This window comes from Tinamus guttatus, unplaced genomic scaffold (assembly GCF_059628265.1).
Source record: "Tinamus guttatus ecotype Peru unplaced genomic scaffold, ASM5962826v1 Tinamus_guttatus_pri_ptg000409l, whole genome shotgun sequence".
Taxonomy (NCBI): Eukaryota; Metazoa; Chordata; class Aves; order Tinamiformes; family Tinamidae; genus Tinamus; species Tinamus guttatus.
This window is the reverse complement of record NW_028288943.1, coordinates 651503-666881: the sequence shown is the minus strand read 5'-3', so window position 1 is coordinate 666881 and position 15379 is coordinate 651503. Positions and strand designations below refer to the sequence as shown.

Sequence of the window (15379 nt, the reverse complement as noted above, 5' to 3'; positions counted from 1 at the left end):
GGCTTCTGCTTGTTTAATCTTGTTCCATAAGAGCAGAGAATGCCTTGCTAAACTCCATCATTCCTTCCTCTTTCAGAGCTCTGGAAACAATCTTTATTCCATTCAAAGACTTCTCTTTTCCACTGAGAAAACAAACAAACAAATATTTCCCCAAAAAACCATCATAGGATCATTTCTGCTTCATTTTGTCACACTCTGGATAAAGCAGAAATTTCTTTCTACTGCTGTGTCAGTGAAAGCCCATGAAAGAAAAGATATTTATAGCAGCATAGGAACCTTTTGTAGTTCTTCCTTCTGCTAATACAAAGTAATACTTTGATTATTGATTGTTTTCTGTATAGAAAATTTAGTAAGATAATGGAAATGTTTTTATACTGTTGCACATAAAACAGAGAATATTAGGTTTTTAAGCGAATACTAAATCAATCTTAAAAATACAGCAGGTTTCCATCTCTCTTTTATGTACAATCATAACTTCCTTTGGGGATAAGGATAGCTATTGGTACACATCAAGAAAGTGGGAGCCCCTTTCTAAAACTTGCATTATTTCTTGTCTTTTCATCAGGAAGAGAACACTACAGACACAAATGTAAATGACAGAACAACACCCATATATTTTCTGGTATAATAAAACATCACCCATTTTGCTAAAGCTGAATCTGTAGTGTTCTCTCCTGTTCAGTACAGAGAGTATGGTACATATGTTAATTGATTTCTTATGCTGATTGTTTTAAGTCTAATAGAGGGACATTATCACCTCCTCCTCCTTCTTTTCCTTCCTGCTTAAAGCTGATTTCTGGGATTCCCTCTACTTTTTCAGCTGATTCTGACACACCTTTTGTTCCACTGCTCTTGTCCTTCTTTATCTTAGTAGTCACTTCTGTATAAGAGATCTCTTCAGTGAAGGGCTCTGCTGCTGCAGTTTCAGAAGCTATGCGCATATCGCCTTCCTGAATTCCCTCCTGACCTTCAGCTACTGCTCGTTCTTTATTTTTTTTATGGATCTTGAATGTCTCCTTCATTGGGGCAGCTTGCGAAATGGTTTTCTTGAACCTTATCCCAGATTGCTTCAGTCTCTCCCCTGACTGCCTGATCCTCTCTCTCCTTTCAGGGGTCACTATTCTAGTTCGAAGCCTATTTACTTTCTTTCTAAAATTTTGTCTTGTCTTTTGGATATTTTCCCTTGAAAATGCCTTTTTGATATCGTCTATGCGCCTCATGCCTGATTTCTTGAAATGGGTTGCTTTGCTTTCTTCGATATAATATTCTTCATCAGAAGACAGATCATCAGCTGGGAAGAAATCATCCTCTAGATTTTCACCTCTTGTCCTCTCTTTGATAACAGAGAGAGATGAAGGACACTCGGTTTCTTCCTGTGAATGAAAGTACAGAGTCATCTTCCTGCAAATATATTTTTAAAAGATGGTAATTCAAGCATTTTTTTTGGCTTGCAGTTAATTAATACTGACAACTGAAGTATGTAAAATATTGCAACAAAGCAAAGTAGACTTGTACCATCATATGTGATGTATATCGAATACAAAGAGCTGTAAGAAACCTCTAAAAAGTTTTGTAAAAACATTATACTTAAATAAAGATTCATTCTCTGTATATTTTTACCTACAGCAGTCCAATGTTTACTGTCCCCTAATGGTTTTCAGATGGATATGCCTAGTATATGTTTTTTTGAAGCTGATGAGCTGCTCTGAGATTGGATCTAGATCCCTTATTTCTCAACAGTAGCAGTATACATTCTGTAAGACAAAATAGGCTTCTATGCTTAGATCAGCAGAGCACTCCTCTATGAGTGAGTGCCTGTGGCTTCCTCCCTTAACTGGCATTAAGAGAACTGCACATTTTTGAGTAAATGGAACTTACCAAACTTTTCTGCTGGTGCCCAAAAGGCAACAGACCTCAACACATTAACCTACATTTGTTCACTCAGCAGGGGTCAAAGTCAGTAAAGGAATGACATGTAATTCAGTAATTCTACTGCCATACAATTTACTCTGCACCTGCTGCCTGCCGTGATCTTTACTTGTTCCATGTGGAAACATACATGGTCTAGACAAAGAACCTCTTTCTTTGAACAGTTTGTTGGTGACCTGTATAGGTGGGCAGTAACAACAATTTATAATAATAATAAAGGATGGATGTTTGTTGTAATGAAAAGGATCAATATTATGATCTATCTGAACAAAGATAATTTCTTAAGAGAATTGATCCCCTGATCTGAAGACTGCAGTCTGCATAGGCATTATAAATTTGTGGTCAGAATCAGTGAGCCAGTCCCTTCCTTGCTACCTGTTACTTCCATACTTGCGCACACGCTCCTCTGCAAAGAGCAGAGGTACAGATGCATACAATGCATAAAACTTTTTGAGCTGTTTTCCATTAGTCAAAACTGCTTCAGCTGATTTATGGAGCCTGTCATGATTGGTCTCTACTCTTAGTATTAATTGCTTAATACAGAGAATAGGAGAGAGATTAGAAGTTGTGAACTAAGGAAGAGTGTGCGGGTCTTGCTGCCTATTTTTATTGTGAACTGCATTCCATACAGGAAGTCATCTGTCATTTTCATGATGACTCATCAATAGCAGGTCATATTTTATTTTACAGAATGCTAGTAATCTATAAAACAAAATGCAGTAAACTGCAGCTAAAGCCCACTTAAGCGTCTATCATTATGTTTTGGCTTCATTAAAAATCCTCATGTAAAATAGTCGTTAATAGTTTTTAAATTAAGGACAAATTATTTGCACTGATTACAGCAGAATGTTATTCAAGAAGTTATTCAACTCCTCTGACAAAATCAACAAGAACTAAACTACAATAATTTGTTAGTAGTTATCTTTACTAACATGCAAATTAACATTAATTATATAAAGGCTGCTGTATATAAACATAATCTCCTCTCTTCAGTAAATGAACCGAAACACAGCTGGATAATAATTCCTCAAAGTTTGTTAATTATAGCCTACTGTTTCAGCTGTAAATTGTAACAAAAATGTTTCCATAATGACTATTCTGAAATTTCAGTACATAAAAAAAAATTAATACAACATGGGGAATAAAGTCTGTTTTACATATCAAGAATACTTTCAAAAAGAAAGAGAGGAAGCAGAGACAGACTGAGAATGATCTTTGCCAAATGTCTGATTTTCTCTTTCTCCTTAGTTTCTGCACGTCATAGAAACAAATGTTCTAAGGCTAAAAATTAGCTTTAATGTTTGCATGAATAGAAGATGTTACCAAAGTGGAAAATATTATTGAACCTGGATAGTGTGCCATAATAAAATAAAATGATTAGTCTCGCCAAGAGACCTTCCTCATGTACTTCTTTCCTACACCACCCCCCACCACAAACATTTTTTTCTTATCAGTAAGCATCAGTGGGATAGAGAGAAGACAGAAATTCATCCTTCCTAAAGCCAGAGCAATACTTGTTAGCATTAGATGGGAAATTCATGGAGTTGAAGTGTAAAGGTAACAGCTTGTCTCACTAAAACTGAAGACAAACCACCTACTGACTTCAGTTACACAGGACAAAGCCCTAAACCACTGGATAGCAATTCCTCTTAGCTTGAAAACAGGACTGGAAATAGCAGGCCTGAGCAGCCTCAGGTTAGAAGGTGTTCTGGTGGTACTGCTTGTAAACTTAAAAGTCTGAATAAGCTTTTTGCCAGAATGTGCTCATATCTGCTACTACCACCTCACTGGAGGGAAGGGAGGATCTCTTAGCTGAATTTGTCAATGTTCAAATAAAATGAGGTCAGTAAACTATTTCATAGTAAAAGGCCATGCCAAATAGATTTTTTTAAAACCTGATTTTCTGAGAAAAGAGGGCTATGCAGTCATGTGACCATGCAGAGCATATCTACTCTGTTTGCCCAGCCAACCTGCAAAAACAAAGGCTTGCACCTACCAGGATCAAGAAGGTAGAAATGAAGCTATGGAAGCAGAACCTTCCCCTTCCTTCCATCATTCCTCCTGGGTGGAACACACCCTGCAGACGGTGCTTGCTCTGTTCCTAATATGCTTATATGGCTATGATTTCCTGAAAATATAATCCAGCAGTCCACAAACTCAAAGTAGGCTCAAACATTTCAAAGTAAAACTTCTTTCTTTTTTTTTTTTTAATCCTGCTCCAGAAAAAGGTCAGCAAATGAGTGAGAGAACTGGTTGGTTTGGGAGTTGTGTTTTTTTTTTTTTTTACATGATGTATATGTGACAGATGTACATATATGCTCTCACTACCCAGCTTCTTGAGTCTGACTGCTGCTCAGCCTCTACTAAAACACACAAATGCCTTTTCTACCAATCTGAGAATGGAGCTGGATACAAAGTCACTCTCTGCTGAGAATCCAGAATGATGCTACGAATTATCCAATTGCCTTCCCAAGTGTCATTTATGCATTACAAACATGTGAACGGATTTTGTAATTTGCTTGGAGAACTGGAATATATAGCATTTTTTCTTCAGATAATAGAACATCTCTAAAGAGGGTGAGGTTATGAAGGAGAAAGGGAGGGGAAGTGGAGAAGAAGTAAATTAAGTGCTATGCTGCTAAGGAGACAGATAATGTGAGGTGGGTTTTTTTTTTTGATGCACCTCCAAACCAACTATTTGTGCCATCTGTTTCATGACTTTCTTGAAGGAGGGAAAAAAACGTTTTGCTTTGAAAGATTTGAGTCTATTTCTATTTTGAGTTCAGATGGGCAGAAAGAGAACACAAATCTGTAAGGAATTTGATTAGTTAGAGCTGTTGCATAAGAAACAACAAACAAAACTAACAGTAGAACGTTGTAATGCAAAAGTCATACAATTCAGGAGTGCTTGCTGCTGCTCTTGACACAGCATGCTAAGAATGCATTTTAAAAGCAAACTATGGCTTTCCCTATTTTGAGTATTAAACATTTAAAATCTTTTAAGTACTGCATTCACTGAACTGAGGGCCAGAACCCCCGGAATCCTCAGAACCCTCAGTGCTATAGGGATGTTGGGGGGGAATATTCTTATGATTATCACAGAGGGGATTAATAAACACCTGATCATTTTGAAGCAGTGTGCAAAACAGCAAATTGGTAGTAGGTCTCTCAGTGTGTGGGTGTAGTATCTATGGGTCATCCATTTGCTGATGGTGTGGTGTCTATAACAACAGTGATGCAAAGGACAGGTAGTGTGCAAGTATGAAAGTGTATCAAGGTGATGTCAAAAAAAAATCCTAGAAATTTGCATATTAAATGAATGATTTGTTATGGACACCAGCATCCAAGGTAAATCAATAAAACATCTTGTCATTAGTTTTTAAATCAATCCCAAACAACTGCTAAGAAGTTAAGAGGGAAGTTTTGTAAATCTTAAGTATTCCTTTTTTTCCTTCTGTAAATATTCACTTAAAAATCACTGCCATCAAGCCAAAATTTCCTGTAATAGGAGAAAAATAAAACGATTTTAAAAGCTCACCTAAGGGTTTTTTATCAAGTGAATAAGCACTTCAACATTTAAAAGCTTATGGCCAAGTGCAATCATTTTGCAATCATTTTTACATAATGAAAAAGTGGGGTAGTCAGAACAGTCAATCCCTCTCATTTCATTCTTGTGAAGCCTAACAGACATCCTTTGTTTCCTTAAATTCTGACAAAAATTCATAAATCTAACCAAGAGAATGTAGTGACCATAGAGAAATTCATCTCATTAACTGACTGTAGAAAGCTATAATGAGCAAAGCATTATCCAGCTACACCACAATTGGAAAAAGTCCTTGGTTCCAGTGGCACGCTGAATAGGAAGGCTTATTAGCAGCTAGCTCCAGAAGAAAGCTACATCACAGAAGGACATAGAATGGTTAAGATTGGAAGGGACCTCAGCAGATCATCTAGTCCAACTGCTCTGGCTCAAGCAGAGTCAGCTCAAGCATGTGATCCAGGATTATGTTCCCAAGGAAGAAGACTCCGCAACCTCTCTGGGCAACCCGTTCCAGTGCTCAGTCATCCTCATAGGAAAGAAGTTTTTCCACATATTCATATAGAACTGTGTTTCAGTTTGTGGCCATTGCCTCTCTTTCTATCACTGTATGCCACCAAAACGAGTCTGGCCTATTCCTCTTGACACCCTCCCTTCCGATACTTATTCACATTGATAAGATTCTCCCTTCATCTTCTCATTCTCCAGCCTGAGCAGGCTCAGGTGTCTTAGCCTTTCCTCTTATGAGAGATGCTCCAGTCTCCTAATCAGCCCCCTGTTTGACTCTCTCCCATAGTTCTATGTCTTTCGTACTGGGGAGCCCAGAACTGCACCCAGTGCTTCAGATGCAGCCTCACCAAGGCTGACTAGATAATCTCTCTCCACCTGCTGGCAGCACTCTTCCTAATGCATTGTCTCATGGTTGATTTGTTGTCCACCAGGAAACCCAGGTGCTTCTCTGCAGAGCTGCTCTCCAGCAGCTCAACCCCCAGTTTGTATTGGTGCCGGGATTATTCCTCCCTAGGTGCAGGTCCCGGCACTTGCCTTTCTTGTACTTCAGGAGGTTCCTTGCAGCCCGTCCCTTTCAAAGTTCCTCTGAATGACAGTACAGCCCTCTGGTATATCAGCCACTCCATCTGATTTTGTACCATCAGCGAATTTGCTGAGGGTCCCTTCATCCAAGTCAATGATTAACAGCATGGGATCCAGTATGGACCCTTGTGGGACACCGTTAGCTACAGGCCTCTGACTAGACATTGTGACACTGATCAAAACTCTCTGAGCTACTCAGACAATGTTCAGTCATTGTCTGCTCATCTAGCCTGTACTTCATCAGCTTGCCTATGAGGATGTCAAGGGAGACAGTTAAAAGCCTTGCTGATATCAATGTAGACATCATCTACAGCTCTCCCTTCATCTACCAGCTCATCATTCCATCAAAGAAGACTACAGATTGGGTAAGCAAGATTTCCCCTTGGTGAATCCATGTGAACTACTCCTGATCATCTTCTTGTCCTTTATGTGCTTGGAAATGGTATTCAGCGCTAAGTGCTCCATCACCTTTCCAGGTACTGAGTTCAGGTTGACTGCTTTGTAGTTCCCTGGTCTTTCTTCTCTGGGTCACATCCTTGGAGATGTGAAGTGAGGTAGCCTCGGCTGCAGTGACCATGAGTTGGTGGAGTTCATGATCCAATGAGGAGGAAGCAGGGCTGTAAGTAGCCTTGCAACCATGGATTTCAGGAGGGCCAACTTTAGCCTCTTCAGAGACCTCCTCAGAAGAATCCCCTGGGCTAGAGCTCTAGAAGGTAGGGGGGCCTGAGAGAGCTGGTTAGTTTTCAAGCGGGACTCCAAGCACACTTCCTCCACGCCCAGCAACAGTGCATCCCTGTGTGTAAGAAGTCAGGTAGAGGGGGCAGGAGACCTGTGTGGATGAGCAAGGAGCTTGTGACAATACTCAAGCAGAAGGCAGCGGTATACAGAATGTGGAAAAGGAACAGGCCCTCTGGGAGAAATACAGGAACGTTGTCAGGGAATGCAGAGATGCGACAAGGAAAGCTAAGGCATGTGTGGAACGCAATCTGGCAAGGGATGTTAAAAATAACAGGAAAAACTTCTTCAAATATATTAACAGCAAAAGGAAGATCAGGCAAAACATGGGTCCGCTGGTGAATGTGGTGGGTACCCTGGTTACGAATAACACAGAAAAAGCAGAGTTGCTGAATGCCTTCTTTGCTTTGGTGTTTACCAAGGGTAGCCCTTTAGAGTCCCAGGTCCTAGGAACAAGAGAAGAAACCTGTAGAAAGGAAGACTTGCCCTGGGTAGAGGAAGATTGGGTCAGAGAGCACCTCAGGAAACTTGATAGTGCAAGGTTCTGCACCTGGGGAGGAATAACCCCAGACACCAGTACAGGCTGGGGACTGACCTTCTGGAGAGCAGCTCTCCAAAGAAAGACCTGGGTGTCATGGTGGACGACAAGTTGACCATGAGGCAGCAGTGTGCTCTTGTGGCCAAGAGGGCCAATGGGATCCTGGGGTGCATCAAGAAGAGCATCTCCAGCAGGTCAAGGGAGATGATCCTGCCCCTTTGCTCAGCCCTGGTGAGGCCACATACTGTGTCCATTTCTGGACCCCCCCAGTACAAGAGGGATGTGGAGCTGCTGGAGAGAGTCCAGTGCAGGGCTACAGGGATGGTCAGGGGCCTGGAACATCTGCCCTATGAGGAAAGACTGCAAGAGATGGGCCTGTTCAGCCTGGAGAAGAGAAGGCTGAGAGGAGACCTGATCAGTGTCTATAAGTACTTCAAGGGAGGCAGTGAGGAGGATGGTGCCAGCTTCTTTTCAGTGGGGCCCACTGATAAAACTAGAGGAAACGGCCGCAAACTAAAGCATCAAAACTTCCACAGCAACTTAAGGAAAAATTTCTTAACAGTGAGGGTGACAGAGCGCTGGAACAGGCTGCCTAGAGAGGTTATGGAGTCTTCTCTGGAGATCTTCAAAACCCACTTGGACGCAGTCCTGTGCCATGTGCTCTAGGTGATCCTGCGTGTGCAGGGGGGGTTGGACTAGATGACCTCTAGAGGTCCCTTCCAACCTTAAGCATTCTATGATTCCTTCTTGCCCTTTACAAAAACCTGAGTGACATTGTCTTCTTCCACTCCTCAAGCACTGCTCCTTTTTTTTTTTTAATCATGTCCTTTCAAAGATGAAAGCTTCACACTTATTTGCAGACTTCACACTGTTATTTTACAGAGCTGGCCTAGAAAATACATCTGCAAGTTTGCAAAGAAACCAGTGAAATTTGTCACTTCCTATTTATTTGTAGATATCAAAGCTTTGTAAGCAAGCAAGAAAGAGTGATCACGTGATGTGGTACAACAACAACAAAGGTGTTTTGATTCTTTCATTCATCTGTTCTTGTAAGCCAGCTAGATCAGGGCTGTGCTGTGAAGTACACCAGAAGCCCACACATTTGCCACAATTCTCACAATCACCAGGGTTAATCCACATGGATTCCACACAATCCTCATTAAACACAATGGAGAGTAATAGATTTTATAACATGGACACTGTATTCAAAAGTAGAAGTATACAACAGGCTAAGTGAAATCAGGATTGAAAAAGTTCTCTCCGATCTCTTAAAGACAATCTACAGGCTAGCTTACATACAAACATTCACAATACTGGAATCTATTGCTTGTTAGAATGTCTCCCATCCCACATTCTGGAATTGCTATTCAGATGTTTCTTGCTTTTGTAACTGTGTTGTTTTGATCGGCTTGATTCCAGTAATACCTGCTATAAGAAAGCAATTTCAGTTAGTGCTACGAATCTAACTGCATATTATCAAATTCAAGCTCACTTATTCTTGAATCTGAGACTCAGGGATAAAACATATCACTGAAGATACTATGTTCCCACAGTGACTGACTACAGCTTCTGAGCTGCCTCCAAGAACCTGGGTAAACAAAATGGAGACTCATTATGTAGATGAACTATTTGAATGGTTTGTAGGCTAAATGCAAGCAAAGCCAAGCACTCAACAAAAATCAATAGCAGCCCTGAGAGGATTAGAGCCTTTTCTTCTTAGCATCATCACAAAAGACTAGGTCTGGGGAGTCCCGTTAAGCTATATAAACAGGGTTCTGTGAAATAAACAACCTATTTCATTTTAAGAATACAAAAATGATTCAACAGCTCCCTCTCCACCCCCCATCCCCTCTATCTCTTCCATTACAAATATCCTACCTCATAAAAACATCCTTGGAATTATAGTGTTCTTGCTGGCTGAATGTGCTTTCATTTTTTTTTTCTTAAAATTATTGCAGATCCATGTGTGTTCATGTTATGCCATTTTAATAGCAATTTAAGTTTATTTATGCCCATGTGTTCTAGCATGCGGCTTTATCCAGACCTGCATATCTCTATGACTAAGAATTCATTTCTGGTTTCTAACCTAAATTAATTCACGGACAGTTTATACCCAGTTAATCTTTTGTAAATGTTCTTTACTGTTCTTTTCATCCTTGCCCCACTGTATTTATAAACGCTAACCACAAGCCATTTCAGTCCTTTTTGATGGACTAAACCAAACTAAATCCTTTTAGTTTCCTCCAATTTAATAGGGCTTCGCAGTCCTCTGCGATCATCTAAAGATCATCTTGGTAGCCCTTTTCTGAACTTATTCAGCTTTATTTTCCTTACTTGAACATAAGTGATCAGAGCAGCACATCATGTTTCAGATGGGTTCCAAGAAGCTTTTCGTACTTCACTTCTGGAAGTATCTTGCGAGACTGCATTTCACCACACGAAGTGAACTCTCAGTCCACTGTGAACAATTAATATACTATACTTTTGTGTGTGTGTGTGTGTGTGCGCGCTTTACAAACCATGAGGCCTCACAAAACAAACTCACCAAAAATTTCTGCGAAGTAAAGAATCTGCCAGTGTTTATACTTAAGCTTCCATTACTCCATCTTCACTTCTTTGTCTGTTCTGCGAGCTCCTCATTTTGCTATATTTTATTAACATTTACCTTTTTTTTTTCCTGTGCCAACATCATTACTGAACATATTAACAACTGACAATGTTGGTTTTAAAAACAATCCTTTTTGGAAACCTGTCACAAATCTCACTTCACATGGCAGCACAGCCTATTGTCATTTGCTCTTTACTCAAAATATTTGTTAAGCTATCAGATACATAAAATTCATACATGGTAAGCTATCAGATACATAAAATTCAAAAAAAAGGTAAGGTCTATCATGTTTCTGTGGTAGGGTATAGTAAAATATGTTCTTGGTAACATACTTAACTCCATGGCACTGATGATTCTGTTCTTCAGGACACTGCCATAACCCATTCTATGCCCATCATTCTTACGTACTAAAGATATCCGATGAATGGATATTATTCAGATAAATTCCTTTGTCTTTTTAAAATACAATTCATTGTATTTGCTGTCTTTCAGATCACAGTTTTTTTTTCTCACAACAGCTGGAGGCAAAACTTTTTTCCAAAGGATGGTGTGTTCTTATGCCAGGTCTTCTGGAATTCATTTTTGGAACCTTGTATCTTGAACTCATTAAGTTCTGACTTTTACTTTCACTGCAGATGTGGCTATTGCCACTTTTGTTAAACTCTTGATCTCAGCTTTTTTGAAGTATAAATCTTAAAGCTGCAGAAAAGCAGTGGTCAGAATATAACAGAGCACTTTTATTTTTATATTTGAGTCAAAAACGCAAGATTTTTTTCTATCAGTGCCTCACCATACATGTGGTGGAACAGGGGAGAACAAAAACTGCTGTAGACTAGTCAAGGTTCTGACATGTCCATTGTGACTGTCCCCTAGTTTTACATGTCAAACAGTAATGCAAAAAATGCATGTGTCCCTTCACAGGTATTTTTACTAGTTTCTGATGCATATATACAGTAGTACTACAAAACAATACAAAACAAAAAAAACCCAGTAACCTAAGAGTGACTTCCTGATGATTTTACACTCCCATCCAAAGAGGGGCTGCCAGAACACACAGGAGAGAAAATGAAACAAGTTCTTCTGGGATTAAAAAGAAAAATGTCCTTTAATTTCTGAATAATTTTGTCAGAATGAGTTCAACTGCTAGCTGCTCTTTGCAGAGAAATAAGAGTTTCCACAGCTGATTATTCTGAACAGAAGCTGAACAGTGAAGAGTATTTTGTGCTCCCAGCTATACTCCTAGCACACATAGCACTTCAAGGTCAAGGACCTCTACAGAAAGTCCAAAGAAACCTAGTATTTTTAAACATGCATCCAGCCTGGAAAGGAAAGCAGCCCGCTACCAGATTTCCTCAACTGCACGGCATTTTAGAAATGAATAATCTCTATTTCCCTAATCATTATGGTCAAGGATGATTATTTTGTCTGTTTAATAGGAGGATATTGCAACTCCTTCCATTACAGCTGAAGTTTCCCAAGACAAATTCCTCCAGCCATTTCAGTATCATTTGCCTACTCCCTCTGCAAATGATATCCACTTTAAAAAAGTGGACCACTTGGTGTTCCCTTTCTCCTTATATCCTGATGTTCTGGCAAAAGATTAAAACCTAAAACTCACATGCCATGACCCACATAAGTTTTCTCAACTGTCTCCACACACGTCATTAGCTGTATCACAATGTCCCACCTGATTCATCATAAAAATCTTGCTGCAGATGAGCTGTTATAACCACCATACACACAATTTGTTTATACAGAAATACAAAATCAAGTGAACAGTGTAGGTGCACAACACTGATTTAATAACTGTTAAGAGACTTCTCCAGACTGCAGTCAAGCCTCAGTCATTCAGGTATTGGCACTCCAACAATATGTTCACACAGGTATAAAGCAATAGTGTAGAAATACATGTGAAAGAACCTTGCCTGAATACCTGTACTTTAAAGACTGAGTAACTTTTGGCTACATAGTATGCTTCAGTTCTTATGGAGCAGTGTAATTATTATTCACCAGAAAAATATTAAGTGCTGTTTTCTAAGGGGAGGAGCATATTTCTCCTCCTCTGCACTTCCCCTTGAAAATGAGATGAGGGAGAAGGTGTTCCAATAACCTGTATGAAAGTTAAAAGATGATGACTTTCATCCTCTCATGTGGTTCTCAGCTATCACAGAAGAGGAAACTAGAAAGAGAAATCCAAAATGCTGCTTCAATTTTTGGAAAGTACCACCTAAGAATTAAATGTATGCAAAAGTTTGCATGTCATTCTTGTCTGGAAAATTCAGCAGAGTTCAGAAACCCCTGCTGAAGGTAGGGGAAAGTAGAGAAAGTTAGAGAAAGTATGCATCATGAAAGCCATTGTTCGCAAGAAACAACTACAAATAGCAGTAGTCATTTTTTATAGCATGTAAATTTGCTTCCACAATATTTTATTACATTTTAAAAAGTGTGCTAACACAGGTCTTGCTAGGAGAAAAACTGACATTATATTACTAAGACTTCCTTAAAAACAAACATTTTCAAAGCACTGACACTACAGAAATCATTATGGGAAAAAAAAAGAAATCACAACACTGAAACAGCATTATGCTAATAACCAGGGGGGCAGAAATATTTATTGCCTTTATCTGGGAAATAATTTACAAGGAAAAAAAAAACCAAAAGCGCCCATTCTCCATTCCATCATGATGGTGAAGTTTGCAAATATTGTAATAATGGGCCAAATTCTACCTGCACTTTCTCCTGAACATTGATAATAAATCATTCAGGAGGAGGAATTTGACTACATGTGTTATAAACAACATTAAAGAGGTAACATTTCAACCTTCATCTTATGCTCCTCCCTTTCTTAGCTGTTTCCTCCCAGCATCAACAAATGGAATAGTTAAGAAAGTTAAATTATGCCTAAGAACTTGTCATCAATATATGGCAAATATTCTCAGTGAAAAAACACAGACCTAGTCATGAAAGTAATGTTTTACGTGTATGAAGTGATGCAATATTAGGGTCTAAAACTAGACAATGAGGACATACTGCACTGCTCAGAAGGGCTGACAATTTCAAGATCACTTAATGATGAACAGGACTTATTTGAATGAAGTCTTGGGACTCACTCGTTTGAAGGAAAAATCTAGAAAGAGGTCAAACACTCACTTTTTATTGACTTCTTGGAGAACTAGGAAGCACGTGCAGCCAAACTGTTGGCTGTGTTAAGTCATTTCCAAAGTACATCATGCATAAGGACTACTGGCGTGGGCTTGTGGGTCTGACTTTTAGTTTGTAGATTTACTGCTATAGACTGAGATAATGATAAAAATAGCATTAAAAAGAGCTTGTGAAATGCTGCAAGTAAAATAAATACATTTAAAAATACATTTTAAAATTAGTGTTAAAAGAAAGTCCAGAGAGCCTACAAACACTTTTTCTGTTTGGACTCCTACCTAATATGGTGAAAAAAATAACAGAGATGAATGTCAAACATGGTTTGAATGACAAGATTTATAGTGTCCGCCTCATATTACCTTTCAGAGAGGCAACAAATAGTCCTTGCTGATCTGCAGTTAATCTTACACTATGGACTGAGAAACCTACCAACGCTAATAATAGACTGTGGGCACTGCCACCGATAGCTCTATGCTGAAAGACACTGCGAGACCAATGTTAAAGAAAGTATAAAACAGCTCCCATATTGGACAGACTGTATCATTAATTCACCAGCAACTGTCAAGGAAGTGACAAAACTGCATCATCATTACAATAAATCACATTCATGGTTACCTGGTAGATTACAACCCGAAATTTGTTTTTTTTCAGCATCTCCTCTTGTTTTGCTTCAACCTTCCGTACATTTGCACTCTGCCTTTCCACGCGTGTCCTTACTTCTTTAACAGTGGAACTAACTTTGCGGGTTTTCTCAAGCAACTTGTTAACTGTATAACCTGTATTGCCATGAGCCTGGGCAAGCTTTAAAATATCAATCTGTATGGTCTTGATTGCATTTTCCATCTCTCTGTGTCGCTCTTCTATCCTTTTCTGGCTTGCCTGCACACTGTCCACAATGTTGGCCACTTTATCCAGGACTGTCACAATTGTATAAGCTGCATCTTGTTCTTCTTCATCGTCTGTGACACTTGACAGACGATTTTGGTGGATTTTGTCAGCCTCCAATATAATTTCACGGTGATCCATTTTGCCTCACTTCAGGCAGGTCTTCAGGAGCTGAAGTTTAAATGTTCCCTTCAACAGCCGTTCAAATCCTGTCATAACAATTCTGGCACTTACTGCAAGAAGCCAGCGTGACAGCTGGTCTCAGCGGCACTCAAACTAGGGCGTGCAACTCCGCTCCTGGAGGTGGGTCAAATATTCATGACTACAAAATATCCACACATGATTGTTCAGATACTTTCAGCAATATGAAACCTCTAAAATTAGGAAGCAGGGTCTGGAAAGGAACACATATTTAAAGGGTCATGCTGTACTGATGAAGTTATTAGTGTTAATCCAGGAAAGTTAAGTAACTTACCAATTAAGCAGGAGAGCAAACTGGCATGTTTTAAAAGATCTACTTGTGTTTTCATGTTACTGAAGTGCTTTCCTCTGGGGGAATTCAGTGCTCAGGAGAGTAAACATAGCTGTTTTTCAATCAAAGTAACTTCAGTCTTCAGTCTGGTACAATTACCACAGCAGGTAACAAATAAACACACTAAAACAAACATTGTATTGTGACATGCTTTTCCAGTTCAAAATGTTGAAAGCATTTTTTATTGAACAAATTATTCAATCCTACATGCGGAATTTTGAAAGCCTAAACTACCTGCTAAACATCTGAACACACCCTATTTGTATTATGCCTCTGGATCTTTCAAACAACAACTGACATTCTATTAATATAGCTACGACCAGCAGACTACTTTGGATGTACATTTTTAGCTCTTGAAAATAC

General features: G+C 39.3%; 1 protein-coding gene across 1 annotated transcript; it reads right to left on the bottom strand.

The window, feature by feature from the left end:
* Nucleotides 1-696: 696 nt before the first annotated feature.
* Nucleotides 697-15043, bottom strand: CAVIN4 (caveolae associated protein 4). The gene is made up of 2 exons (XM_010214314.2): nucleotides 14215-15043; nucleotides 697-1373 (listed from the first exon to the last, which is right to left on the bottom strand). Exons 1-2 carry the CDS (start codon nucleotides 14623-14625, stop codon nucleotides 717-719), a joined length of 1068 nt encoding a protein of 355 aa, XP_010212616.2. The 5' UTR covers nucleotides 14626-15043; the 3' UTR covers nucleotides 697-716.
* Between the last annotated feature and the right edge of the window lie 336 nt (nucleotides 15044-15379).